We start from the raw sequence: 13265 nt of genomic DNA on the forward strand, positions 1-13265 counted from the left end.
CAGAGGACCCCGTGGTGTCACTTTTCCACTCAGCTGCCGTCTCCGGCCATATGAGCCTTGCCCTTTCTCATCCTGACAGTATGCACATGCCCTATTAATGACACGCAGGGGAGTGGCACCACAGTATAATCTGGCTTGAATTAAACAGAAAAGTGCACATGCATTCCCCTACGCTTTAATATACGCACAATATGAGATTAATCACAATTTTAAATGCACCAGTGTAATTGATAGGTTGTGTTGTAATCAGAGGAGAGATGCTTTTATTCCTGGTTTTATTAACAGGTCATAGAGCAATACGGCACCAATATGCAAGGTAGGAAAGAAGGTACATTACCCAATGATAATTAGAAATGATCATCTGAAAAGGTCACACAGGTGGGGATGAGCCAGCAGTGGGCTGCAGATTAATCTTTTGTCTGTACGAGTGTTTAATGAGATGGACACCTTTCCTTCACAAACTCTTTGTAAGATGAACTCAACATCTATGACAAAAAGGAGGCTTCAAGCGTTTGATCGGATAAAAGGAAGAGGGTGAGGAAGAGGATCCTTTTTTCCCCCCAAAATGGAAAATGTTTTTTAAAAAATCAAGTAAAAAGCCTTTCCCTCCTATTCCCTTCTAGCATTTACCTGAGGGGCTAATTGATGCTAATGTTGTACACAATGTTCATTTGCCACTCATCAGCTCAGTTTTAATACACAAATACATAACAAAACAACCATCTACTGATCCTTGTGCCAGAAACTGGCTAAAAAAAACATATCTAAAGTAAATGTTTTGTATTGTTTCACTGAGTTGAAGAGTGAGAGTTATCTTGTGGTGCGTGGGTGGTGGTGCACTCACTCTGTGGACACTGCTCGCTGGTACAGTTGAGAGACTGGAGATCAAGCCCCTGGCAGTCTTTGCCCCCTGTGCCAGGTGAGGGCTGGGTGCACTCTCTGCTCCTCCACATCGAACAGTCTGCGCCACATGCTGACCACTTGCTCCACTCGCTCCAGCCTCCGTCCACTAGAAAAAAACAATATAAAAAAATAAAAATAACAGTGGTGAAACACATGCACAGCAGCTAAAACTCAAACGAATTCTCTTCAAACAATTTATTTCAACAATAAACCGGGCCATAACTCCCCTTTTTTCAGCAACAACATGAACTGGTGGAAACGGTGGCGCCAAACTATCTGTGTATTTGCGTGCGAGACGAGAACAAGTGGTTCAACACTCTGTTGCCATCCTGTGTAAATCTAAAATGGAAACCTGGTAATGAAAACCTTTTAAAGACATGCAAATCCACTTGCACACACTCAAATCCAGCAGCTGCACAGAGAAACCAAAGCGTGTAGAGCTGCTGAGGAGAGCCATATTGTCTCTATTCTGTTTTCTTTGTTTATTTTCAGCATGGAAATCAGATGCAACTAAGTTTAACCCCACTGGTGCAAGTGCGGCCTGGTAAACCAAGCTGCCAACAAACCAAAGGGAAAAAAGTAACCTCTGAGCAAGCGGTCCATACATACGCAAGAATATACGTTTCAGATTTCTCATACACCCAGCACAACATAATATAACATTTGAGAGAAGGAACCATCTCACCCTTGTTTGATTTCTTTGTCAAGATGCTAATATAGCGCCTGCGGTGTTGCCTGAAGTGCATCCGAATGCATGACAAAATACATGTGGTATTACTCTGAAAAGAAGAGAAAGTACATTACACCTGCAGCCTGACCATAACTTCAAACAGCCCACAATGAGCACAATGGAAATGGGCCCGTAATAGTTCGGAGCACGCTTGGCTGTAAGAAATATCAGCAGCTTTACCACATACAGAGAGGAAGGCCATTTTGCAAAGGTGGGGGTAATTTGGCATTGCGGCTGGTGCGGGCGGTGGCCGGGAGTAATATTGAGAGTGACACAGCGCCAGGTCTGGGGAAGGTTACTATAGGGCTAATGGGAAAAAGAGCAATAATGAGCTCTCATGGGGGAAAAAAAGGAAAAAAAACACCACTGTCTCACTCTTTCTCTCTCTCCCAAATGTAAGGGTGAAGGGGACCAGACGAGAATTACCTGAACACACACACACGCAGTAAATGCACACCTCTATGACAGCAGCAACCCTTCCCCTGGCTGACCTAAGGGCAAGGAAACCTTAGTGCTCATTAATCCTAGCAATAAAGAGTGCAGGGGGCATGACCTGCAGAAAGCAGCTCTGACCCACTGCAGGTCATGAAGCTTTGGTTAATAAAACATAAGTGAGATGTTACTGAGGGCGAGGGTACCTGTTACTGCATAACTGTATCAACTAATGATTTTATTTGCTTCGCAAGCAAATCCCCAATTGGAGAAATGAGATAGAAAAACACCGCGAGCGCACAGGGTGAATTAAACCCTGCTCCCACACAAGTCTATGTGTCGGTCCGAGTGCGTGTCCGGAAATGACAACCACAGAATGAGAGACTATTTTTGTGCAAGAGCATATGTGTGTGGTAGGATGCTGACACAGCTTGGGTCCTTTTTTTTTTTGCATTCAGATCCATTTGGCAGAGAGCGCAGAACCAATCAGATAATTGTCCTTGTTTGGCATTGAGTGGACCCATCCGTGGGCCAGTGGGCTGATTATCCAGGCTGGGAATGAGAATGATTGAATAGCGAATTACATCCTAATGAATATATTATGTCGCCCCTCAGTTTATCCACACCACGGTGAAATAAAGGGATGAGATCAACATCTGCCCTGATGAGGTGATGAAATTCTACTTCTCTTATCCCCACCACAAAAGCAAGACTAATCGCCATGCAAATGACATTTTCAAACAAGAGGATTGGCGTGGCAACAAAGTGAGAATGTGGATGAGACAGAAGCACTGTGGCCCAAGGCTAAGGCAAATCAAAGAAAAATGAAGATGCATAAACAGTCCTTGATGGCCTGGCTCTGAACGCCGACTCTGCGCACGGTTTTCTCCTAGAACAATGCAACGAGAAACAACAACAAAGTCAAGATTTAACGCTAAAATTAGAGCCACACCTCATACTTCGTTTCTTCTCAGAATCCACATAAGAAAATGGTTCTCCACAGAGACAGTTTTCCTTATCAAATCCCCAGAAAGAGATTGTTAGCACTCCTGCAAAAGGCACCGCAGCCGATTTTCAATCATCTGGCACCGCAGGTTTCAGGTCAGCCAGGTCGCCGAGGAGGGACAGTAATACAATAACCCAGTGGCAAGCGCCCGTTTGGACATGTTGCCAAGGGGAGAAGCAAAAGGAATCTAACCATTTTTTAAAGGTCAGTGGGAGGGCCTGTTTAAAGCGTCGCTGTTCAAAAATGACAATCACCGCTGATGGACACAGTCCGAGATCATCAAGCACCCACGGTTTCTGTGTCCTTGAGGGAACCCGAGGAGGTAGACAACTATCACCGAGACCAGCAGGCCTCTGCTTCCACTGTCCTGTCAACACACATGTGTGTAAGCACCACTAATCCCAGTGCTCACAAGCTGATGGTGGCGGGGGGGGGGACAAAAAACAACCACAAAACAGCCACAGATGGCTTTGATAGCTCAGCCACAGAAGTGGGTGACGCAACAGAGATTAATCGCCCGCCAGGAGGCCCGTATTTCTGATAAACGTAATAAAAATGAAATCTTAACATTAGATGTTTCTTGCTTGCTTATTTAGGAGTAGTGTGCAATCAATAACTGAGAAAAGCAACATTTACCCCCGATTTTGACGAAACCACCAAAAACTGACGAAAAAGCGACAGAGTGAGATATGAAGAGGGTGCGCCAAAGAACACAAAGAAACCAAATGGCACCAAGTGATTAAAAATGATGCAAGGCTGTCACCAGATGGCCACCATCTTTTCACACTGAAATAATGTGTTTTTCTGCAACATTTATTTTCCGTTGCCTTTATTTATTCCGCGGATAAAATATGGAGTTGCCTCAACAATCAATGATAAAACACGAAGAAAAACACGACTGTTTACTCCCAGAGTAGAATTAGACTTTTGCCTGCAGTGCAGACAGCAGACATACGGGCGCTAACTCGGATGTCTACGACGCGTACGTGCACGGAAATGCGCACGGATACGCCAGCCCTCCGAGTCTGTTTATTTTCCATCTCGCTCAATTCTCACGACTCCTGTGGCAAGCCTGAGGGATCTGTGCTATATTTAAATAATTCACAGGAGTTCGAAATCTCTTCAGGTTGTTTGGTGTTCAAACGCAAATCAAGCAACAGTTTAGTTCATTCGTGCGTGGTGGGCGTCACTGAATCGCTTCCAAAACCGGGGACTTAACTATTTGCTGTTGGCTCAGGTTTAATGTTTGTCTTTGCTGGAAATGTTGGCGTGATCTGACATTTTGCCATGACTATTGGCTCTGACCACAAGTCAGCGCAGGGCAGTCGATGAGAGGGGGACGGATGGACTGCAGAATTATGTGGGATACTTCTGCAGGGATATGCTGGGATGGAGACAAAAGAAATGAAGGAGGCAGCGAGAGGAAAGCGAAATGGAGATAAGCCTTTGCATAGCTTGGCTACTCGCTGTCTCAAGTGTTGATATGCTCTGCTCTGAGCCTCAGGCTTCAGCCTCAGCCGCCTCCTCCTCCACAGCTCCCTGTGTCTCTCTCAGCATGGAGCCCATCTGATCTGCCACACAGGCCTCCGCCAACTCTCATTAAACACTTTGGAGACTTAGACAAAAATACAGATGAGCCTCTCGAGCTTCACACTTTCCTGACGAGAGGTGGGAGCTCGGATACAAGAGTCATTGTGAACAGATACGTGGAGGGTTTTATTACTGAAGAGGCCGTCTGTGTCGGTCCGCGGAGGTCGATATAATCCATGGGTGAAATATGCCTCAGCAACTATACTCTGAAGGAGTCGTGCTACTTTTTGAATGTGGAACAATACATGGCCATCAGCATTTTACCAATAAATACATAAAGGCTCGGATGGAGGATGCAGAGACAAATTAAAGCCTTCGCATGCCGTCGGTTCCAAATTAAAACTGATTTGTTTCCAGCCAATATTCATGCGGCTCTTATCCCTAAAGGACGAGTTAAGCAAATTTAAGAAGCCATCTCTGCACTTCATAATAGGCTTTCACAGTATAAGCACCTAAAAACTCAATATATTTTTTCTATAAACCATTTCAAAGACCTAATGCTGAGAGCTAAATGCACTAGAGAGAACTAATGATGAAAAAAAACTTTGTCTAGATAATTAATGAACTCTTGAAACAAGACCAGCATTAAATCATGAAATTTTTAAGTCATAGCTCAAAAACAAAGCCGGTGTAGTAAAAAAAGTTGCCTTTTAAGGCCGACTTTAAAAAAAAAATCCCACTACTTCTGACTCCAAATGTCAGCTACGTCTAAATAAGTAACATCATGTCTATCTGCAGTGTCACAGCTTCCCATGTAATTCATTTTTCTCAAGTTGCCTTCTCCTAAAACGGACTGAGCTATAAGCACGGGGATGAATAAAGTTCTCATCCGGTAACAAGTGATGCATCTGCCAGGCTGCTCTGTCCTGTCGCCCCTTCCTGAGGCAGGTGTGTTAATCATGCTCTTTATTAATTAAAGAGAGGTAGACACACAAACGCGTACATAGGGGCAGTGAATCCGTTTGTGTGTGCGTGCTGGGTGGCAAAAGCGACAGGAGCTGTCTGTCGGTTCACCTTCGACTAACTTCAAAGGCACGTCTGTGAGTACACAAAAGTGGCGGTGCCACTTGTGATGGGAAACAACAGCTCATCATTCCCCAAGCTTTGCTACGGTGGACTTCTTGGCCTTGAGTGGGGGGAGAGAGTGAAGGGGGAACCCCTCTCCCCAGCAGACAGCTGGGGGCTTCACTGATGTTCCCCACAGCAGACAGGTAACGAGTGACAAAAGGGGGCAGAGACGAGCATCTGTTGCCAAACAACAGGGCTGATAGGGGTGCGAGCGGGGTTGCGGTGCTCGGATGTCTCCCATCAAAAGGAGAAAAAATTGAGTTCTTTCTCCCTCAAAATCTCTATAAACTGTCTTCACAGAGTACAATGTAATTTTTGTCACAGCACTCCCAATAGTTGAAATGAAACACTTTCTCTTTGTGGAACAAGAGGAAGATGGAGGGAGGGAGGAAGGGGGTGGGTGGGTTGGCCTAACAATAGCCGCTTGGACTGACATTAATTTCTTTAAGCTCATGAAGGTCAGTATCCCGCTTTGCTGTAGAGGAATGTCAAGCATCCCTGGGCACCTCTCTAATTCAATTACTGGTTGCTCCAACTCCAGTAATTCCAAATCCACCCAGGTCCTCACTCTGACTATGAATCCCTGCTTCCCTTTTGTCTTCCTCCCGCCGTATTCAGGCAGGCCATGTTACTTACAGTCGTGCTTGACATCTAGTGATGTCTTTACATGCTAGATGTGTAAGACAACACCCTGATTCACTGAGGAAGATAACCTCTGTTTTAGACAGGGAAAAGCTGCCAGTGCCAGGGGTGTTGTATTTCCCTCCCTGCTATTTACTGCGCGTGGGAGATTTCTCCTGTGGTCAGCATGGCTGCTGTGCCCCAGCTATACGTCTGCACACTGATCTGTTGGCAGACAAACAGCCAGCTCCTGCGCACACAGTCAGGCTTTCTCTACTTCTTTTTCAGCTTTCCCCGTTCTCTCTCTCTCTCACTCCGGGCTTTGTTCTTGCTTTCCTTACACTGTATCTGATTCCACCTGTCTCTATCCCTGCCTACACCTTACACCTCGTTTTTTTTTTTTTTTCTCCCAAGCTTGCTCTCTCCCTCGCTATCTCTCCCTTTGTCAGGGGCCTAATGTGGGACTGCAAATGAAGCAGCTTGACTTCCATCTCAGGCTACCAGGGATCAATATGTGTTGCTCACTATCAGGCAGGACACTCTCTACCTCTCCGATGCTCTCACGAGGGAGGATGGCCAAGCAAATGAAACGCCCTCAACTCCTCGCACGCAAACATCGCACAAAGGGCGACATAATTCAGCTTTTTAGTGTCCGTATTTACTACATAATTTGAGCAGCAAACAATAGTGACAAAATAACGTGGCTGTAACCGTGTCTCCTTAAGCAGACGGGTCTCTGAAAGAAAAGCGGTGTCTGCATACAGTGCAAAAGATAAAGAGGTATGTGAACAAAGTGCGATAATAATAAATCACTTTTAGCATGAAGCCTTACTGTGCAGACTAATAGGCTCTGACGTTGCGGTGTAAGCGGTCTAACTGCAGGAAGCAATAAAGCCTGACATCTAAGAAAAAAAAATACACTGTGTTGGTACAAAAAAGCAGCCAAAATAAAGATGAAGTGATGACTTCTAGATGCAAAAAAATGCAAAAAGGAAGCCACAGGAAGCCAAGCGCCACAGGACAAACAGGGTTGCCTGGGAGTTACCTGGACAGGTGGCCACACAGGCACTTTTCTGGACGTTCTGCCCCTCACAGGATGTGCCTCCATTCAGTGGCGTGGGGTTGGTGCAGCTCCGACTCCTCTTCTGCCAGCCACGCCCACACACGGCACTGCAGGACGACCAGGTGGTCCACGTGGACCAGCCACCATTGACTGTCAGACCAGTGCCAAGGGAGGAGGGGGGGATATGGAGGGGTGAGGTAAAGGGGGAGGAAGGTTGTGAGGGAGGGAGGGTTGGATGAATGAAGGGACAGAGCAGCCAGGATTACCCGACATGCACTAAGGAAAAATAGGCGCGCTGCACTAGAATAATCAAGACTGCTGTTACGCTCTTTGCAAGGTGAACAAACAGAAGCGCGAGAGCAAAAGGGTCGCTGGAGCTACACGAACTGCAGTGGAAACAAAATGGCTTCAACAGGGAGCAGAAAAATCGGACGGCGCTTTCCCGGTTTCCCCTCTGAGGAAGGCTGCGAAATAACTCGTGGGCACGTTACATATCAGAATCTCCCCTCTGAATTTCACAGAGATAATACGAGGATATAATAACATAATTGTAAAGCCATTCAATTTAAAACCACACTGTCACAGTCATACATGCGTAAAAGCAACAAAACCATCAACAACGTCTCCTCCTGGGAACAGCCAACACACTGCTGAGATATAAATGCATCACGGTTGTTCCACATATTCGGACTGCGTCCTTCAGACGTTCGCCACTGATTTCACACCACAACATATCATTCAACGAAATCAAGTAGGCTTATCTTTGAATTGGAGAGACCACCGCTGTATAATTCATTCCTCTTTTATTTTTTTTAAGACGAGAAACTCAAAAAACTCTGAATTTCTGTTATTATCGCCACTTGTCAGAGCAAACTTTAACCATCCATTGCAACTTAATTGGTACTATGTCTCTCAATCATGCCAGGCGATTACATCAAATCATCCTGTATCTACCGTGTTTCCTCAGACATTCCTGATTTATTGACTTGAACAGCACTGTCGTTCTCTCTCTGTACATACTCCCTTCCTAATTTCCCCCTAACACTCCCCTCTGCTCGTCGTGGCTGAATCATTTCCTTGCCCTCTCTTTGCGATTGATTGCCCGCCACGGCGAGGTAAATTGCCAGGCAACTCGGCCCCTGATTACCTCTTAGAACAGAGTGCAGTCACACCAGCCAGGCCTCGTTAAAATGCATCTCTGGCCCCCTGTTGAACCCCCTTTGAAAAGTAGCAGTTATTATGACTTGCTACATATAGCTAGATTAACTAGCACAGTAGACTGTGGTACCTTCAGCTAACTGATTTTTTTTCTCTTGAACTCAGAGCAACGCAAGTGAAAAGCAGCAAGAGTTTCTTTTGTTTGGTTGAGGTTTTTTGTTTAGCTAAAAACCCTCTATCATCCTAAACCAGTGCTGCGACAGTAATAAACGTCATCAAGCAAACAGTGTGATGGAAACAAATAAAATTGCACATGCAAGCAACTCAGCAATTTGTTCCCAACTTTCTGGGTCTTTGCGTGGAAATCATTGTTTGACAACACAAGAAAGGCAAACAAAAAAAAAAAGAGTGCGTATGGTCATGCCTTCACAGTTAATTCAGCCCTAGATTGCTTCTTTACATCTTTTAACAACAAGCTAATCAATTAGGAATAATTGTGCTTCTTTAGTTTTATGCTGGAGGCTTAGAGGAATGTATGATAATGTGTTCTGACTGCATGCTCCAAATTAACACATTTTTTGTGTGAAAATGCACGACTTAATTTGCAGCTGCATTTAAAGCCGTAACGCTCGGACCCCCTTTGGGTTTGTTGAATTACAAAAAAGAAGAGAGAATTAACCTAATAAAACGAAAGCTTTTTGACAAAGATCTGAAACACACTTGGCTCACTTACTGTTTATTATGCTTTTATTGTTAAATATTGATTTGATGATTATGTTCATTAACTAAAATCATGCAAACACTTTTTCTCTCACTCGAATTCATCTAAATTGGTGCACAAAGACTCTAAAACCACATTCAGGTCATGTTTTCTTAATGGGATTTCATCCTAAAAGCCAAAATTCAATGAGGATTTATACAGACGGGCATCTTCCACATATTTTTAAAAGTCCTCATAGTTTTCTTTTGAGACAAATGTTATTTTTCCACCATACAGCAAGTTTACATTATACAACTATTCATCTTAACATAATTTCATGATAAGACATAAAGTCATATGAAAAGATACAGATTCAAAGGACTCCATGAATTCCTGTGAAAAACTAAGTACACCCAATGATTCAGTCACTGAAACACCTTTAGCAGCAGTAACTTTACATAATTGTTTTCTGTACGACTTCATCAGTCTCGCCTACATGTTATAGACTTGCAGCTCTCCTCTGGATCATTGTCCCGTGCCATGATCTAATTCAGGCCAAGCTTTAGCTGTCAGACAGATGGCTTGTATGTATTATTTTGGTATACAGAGAAGTTCCTGCTTGCCTCAATGACTGCACGGGTTTCAGGTCCTGTGGCTGTAAAGCAAGTGCAAAACATTACCCCTCCACCACCGTGCTCAACAGCTAGTAGGAGGTATTTGTGCTGATAACCTGTGTTTGCTTTTCACTATATGTGGTGTTGTGCATTATGACCAAACATCATTGATCTAAAGAACATTGTTGCAGAGGTCTTGTGGTTTGGTCGTGCTGCCATACTCTTTTTCACTTTTATGAGCCTTTTTTCCCCAGTCTTTCTTTAATTATACTGACTGCAGAATCTGATATGTAGCTCTTGAATTTAAAAAAAAAAGAAGAAGTTTTTCTCTCTTCTCATTACACAATCTGACCTTGGGCTGAATTTATTGGGACGTCCACTCCCAGGAAGACTCTGTGTTAACACACCTGCATGTTCCAGACCAGCAAACTGTCAGAGGTTCTGCTTTTATTGAGGCGCTCACACTTGCTGATGGTCCTTTAATTAAGTGCATTTGATTAGCAGCACCTGGCTGCTAATTACCCTATAACAGCATTAAGGGTGTACTTAGTTTTTCCACAGGACTGAATAGAGTCCTCATTTTGCATTATTATGAGTCAGTGGATTATGTTTAGCGATCACTATTGCCATCCTCGTCTATCCTTCACTACTTAATTTACGAGTATTTATCTATTTACCGCCTTTTATTTTTGATATTGCTTTATTTGAACTGCAACGGCACCATCATGGAGCTGTTACCATGTTTGGCACATTTCATTTTTTGGTTGAATGGTCAAACAGCAAATTCAAAGGCTTTAAAAACCCCACCGTACATCCCAAGTTGCCCATTCTGTGGAATTTATTTGTAAACCTAATCTATATAACTTCCTATTACAATATTACACAGGTATCAAAAAACAAGAACGATTTAAATATAGAAAATGAACAGGTAGTGCCTCTTATTTGTGGCATGCACTGTGTTTTCTGAGCTGATGTGTCAGATAATAAACAAGAACTGCTGCTCTGCCCCTACAGTGCATCGCAGTATCATCTTTCTCTGGCAGCCTTAACTAAAAAAAAAAACAAAAAAAAAAAACACACCCCGTGTCAGGCATTGTGTCACATTATCCATTTATTATTCTCAATGTTGTTTTCATCAATCGTTCCCTCGTGATTTCCATCTTCTATTCGCGTGGAGCTGAGAATTACGCCAGGCTGTAATGTATTCAAAACTTTTGTAGTGCCAGTAGCCGTGGAATCCTCTGTGATAGTAAATATGCTGTTTCTCTGCATTTTAATAAAGGCCAGTCTGCTTATCAAGCCAAGTCATTATTTACAGTTTGCTGTTAATTCAATTTCTCTTCTCATACTGGATCCACTACAGAGGAGGAGGAAGATGGCAGCCTCGACATCAGAGACTGCCAGCTTTGGCAGAATGGCTGCCAGTAACATTTTAAGTTGTGGTAATTAATGTGCAGATACACCACTCTCTCTTTATGTAGTGATTTATGAAAGTGTAATTCTTGCGCTGCTGAAAAACAGAGCTGATGTATGCAATTTGTCACCATATGTCAAATATGTGAAACACAGTGTAATAATAAAAAACTACACTGTAAACTCTGAATGTAACAGTATGAAGAGCTGACGGGAGACTTGCGCCCACACATCTTCCGTGCAGCAGCATGCAAAGGTTAATGTGGAAATGTGGGGCAAGGGAAGCGGCGTGCAAGCTTAAAAGGATTCATCCGAGCAGTTTTCTGCGTTTGTATATTTGGAAGCTCAATCGAGCCCGGACCCCGGCACTAGTCTCTGTGCACAGTTTTGACATCTGCTGAAAGAAGTCGTCACCTACCATAGACAAGGATCGCGGCAGAGGTGCTTTTGCGGCGAGCGACGATGTTTTTGGCCACGCACGTGTAGTTGCCGGTGTCGGCCAGCCGGGCTTTTTTGATGACGAGATTATGGTCGGGCGTGATGACAAAATTGGGGTCACTCGCTGGGTCGATCACATCCTCGTTTCTCTGCCACTCCACCTGAAAACAGATTTCAGCGGTCAAAATCCACTGCAACTCGACAGACAGCAGCTCGCCACCACCCCATACAGCTCTACAGTGGCCAGACATGATGTGGATGAGAGACTTCTACGTCGACGGGTGTATGTGTGTAGGGGGGAAGCAGCGAGGTACTTCTTTTCTGATGCAATCACACAGACAAAAGATGACCAGACGCGGCCTGGTGTAGTACTGAGATACAATTTATTTAACGCCCTGCTGATTTGAATATTTATTCGCTTCTTGTGGGGGAAGAGTGCAGCTTTTATTTTGTAGCTGCTGGACGTCTCTGTAGCTGTCCGCGAACACGACTGATCGTGCTTTGTGTAAGTTTCCGGGCCCTCTTGCAAGAAGCCAAAACTGATGTTATTTCTTTTTTGGTGTTCTCTCAGATTGGCTTGCTTGTTTTCTTGCTCTCACTTGACCTTGTTCTGTCTCGAGAGGAGCAACAGTGCGGCAGCATTGTTGTTGGTATTACTGCCAGTTGTGATACCGCATATAATTGGGCCTACTTCCTCTGGTGCACCATCCCCGCTTTCCCCCCGTCGTGACTTCTACTCTGATGTTCTTTTCTGCTGAACTGCGGCTGGCACCTTCCTTCCTATTTCTCTGCAAACTGTCCCTACGCTGTCGATCTGCGATTGGCTAGTCTGCGGTTTCTGGTCTCTGGGCTGTCTGAGCGGCTGGCCTGAGCTCCTCTTGTGCTGTTATTAGAGCAGTTAGTGCCTATCTGGGACCGGGAGGATGCAGCGAATGAAGTGAAACAGCTGGCCCCGGTCTGGTCCTCTAAACACACGCACGGCACGGTGAAACAGAGAGAGAGAGAGCGAGTGTGACTTGAGCAGAACAAGAGATACAGTGCATGGAGAGGCGGGAGAGATACACCGAATGAGATAAGGAAAGAGTGAGGCAAATAGATCCATTAATTATGCATAGGCCTTTAGAGATGCCAAATGGGGAGTGAAGCCTCCAAGCCAATGCTGAGTGATGTGACGAGACGACGTGATATACAGCTTCCCAGAGATGTAAGAGAGATAATAAATCAATAAGGGCAAATAATTAGAGGTGTAATTTATCCGAACAGGGTTGTCTGTTCCCCTGGTGGAATGGAGGGATATGCCAGGGAGCTGATCTTGAGCTACTCTGCGGTCTTTGTCCCCTCGGTGAGGAAAGGGTAAATGGATGGCAGATTCGGGCCTATAAATATCTCCCCTATCCGTGTCTCACCTCGGCTTGTGGCACTCCCTCGGGGGGATGGCAGCGCAGCAACACCTCCTGGTCCAATGCCACCTCTTTACCCTGCGGCTCCTCCTCAAAGTTCTTTCTCAGGTCTTACAAGAAAGAAAAGAA

General features: G+C 44.6%; 1 protein-coding gene across 3 annotated transcripts in view; it reads right to left on the reverse strand.

Moving 5' to 3' along the window:
• unc5a (unc-5 netrin receptor A) overlaps positions 1-13265 on the reverse strand; it is a 160569-nt gene that overhangs the window by 35524 nt on the left and 111780 nt on the right. For 2 of the 3 annotated variants that reach the window (XM_085421966.1, XM_085421961.1), the window contains exons 4-6: positions 13143-13246; positions 11717-11897; positions 845-1009 (exon numbers count right to left, since the gene is read on the reverse strand). In XM_085421966.1, coding sequence (XP_085278092.1) covers positions 845-1009; positions 11717-11897; positions 13143-13246 — 450 coding nt within the window. Of the gene's footprint in view, positions 1-844; positions 1010-7395; positions 7564-11716; positions 11898-13142; positions 13247-13265 lie in introns of all 3 variants that reach the window. The other variant, XM_085421955.1, reaches the window with a different exon arrangement.

This window comes from Rhamphochromis longiceps, linkage group LG2 (assembly GCF_057381845.1).
Source record: "Rhamphochromis longiceps isolate RC_006_pf linkage group LG2, R_longiceps_female_GT1.1, whole genome shotgun sequence".
In the NCBI taxonomy this organism is placed as follows: Eukaryota; Metazoa; Chordata; class Actinopteri; order Cichliformes; family Cichlidae; genus Rhamphochromis; species Rhamphochromis longiceps.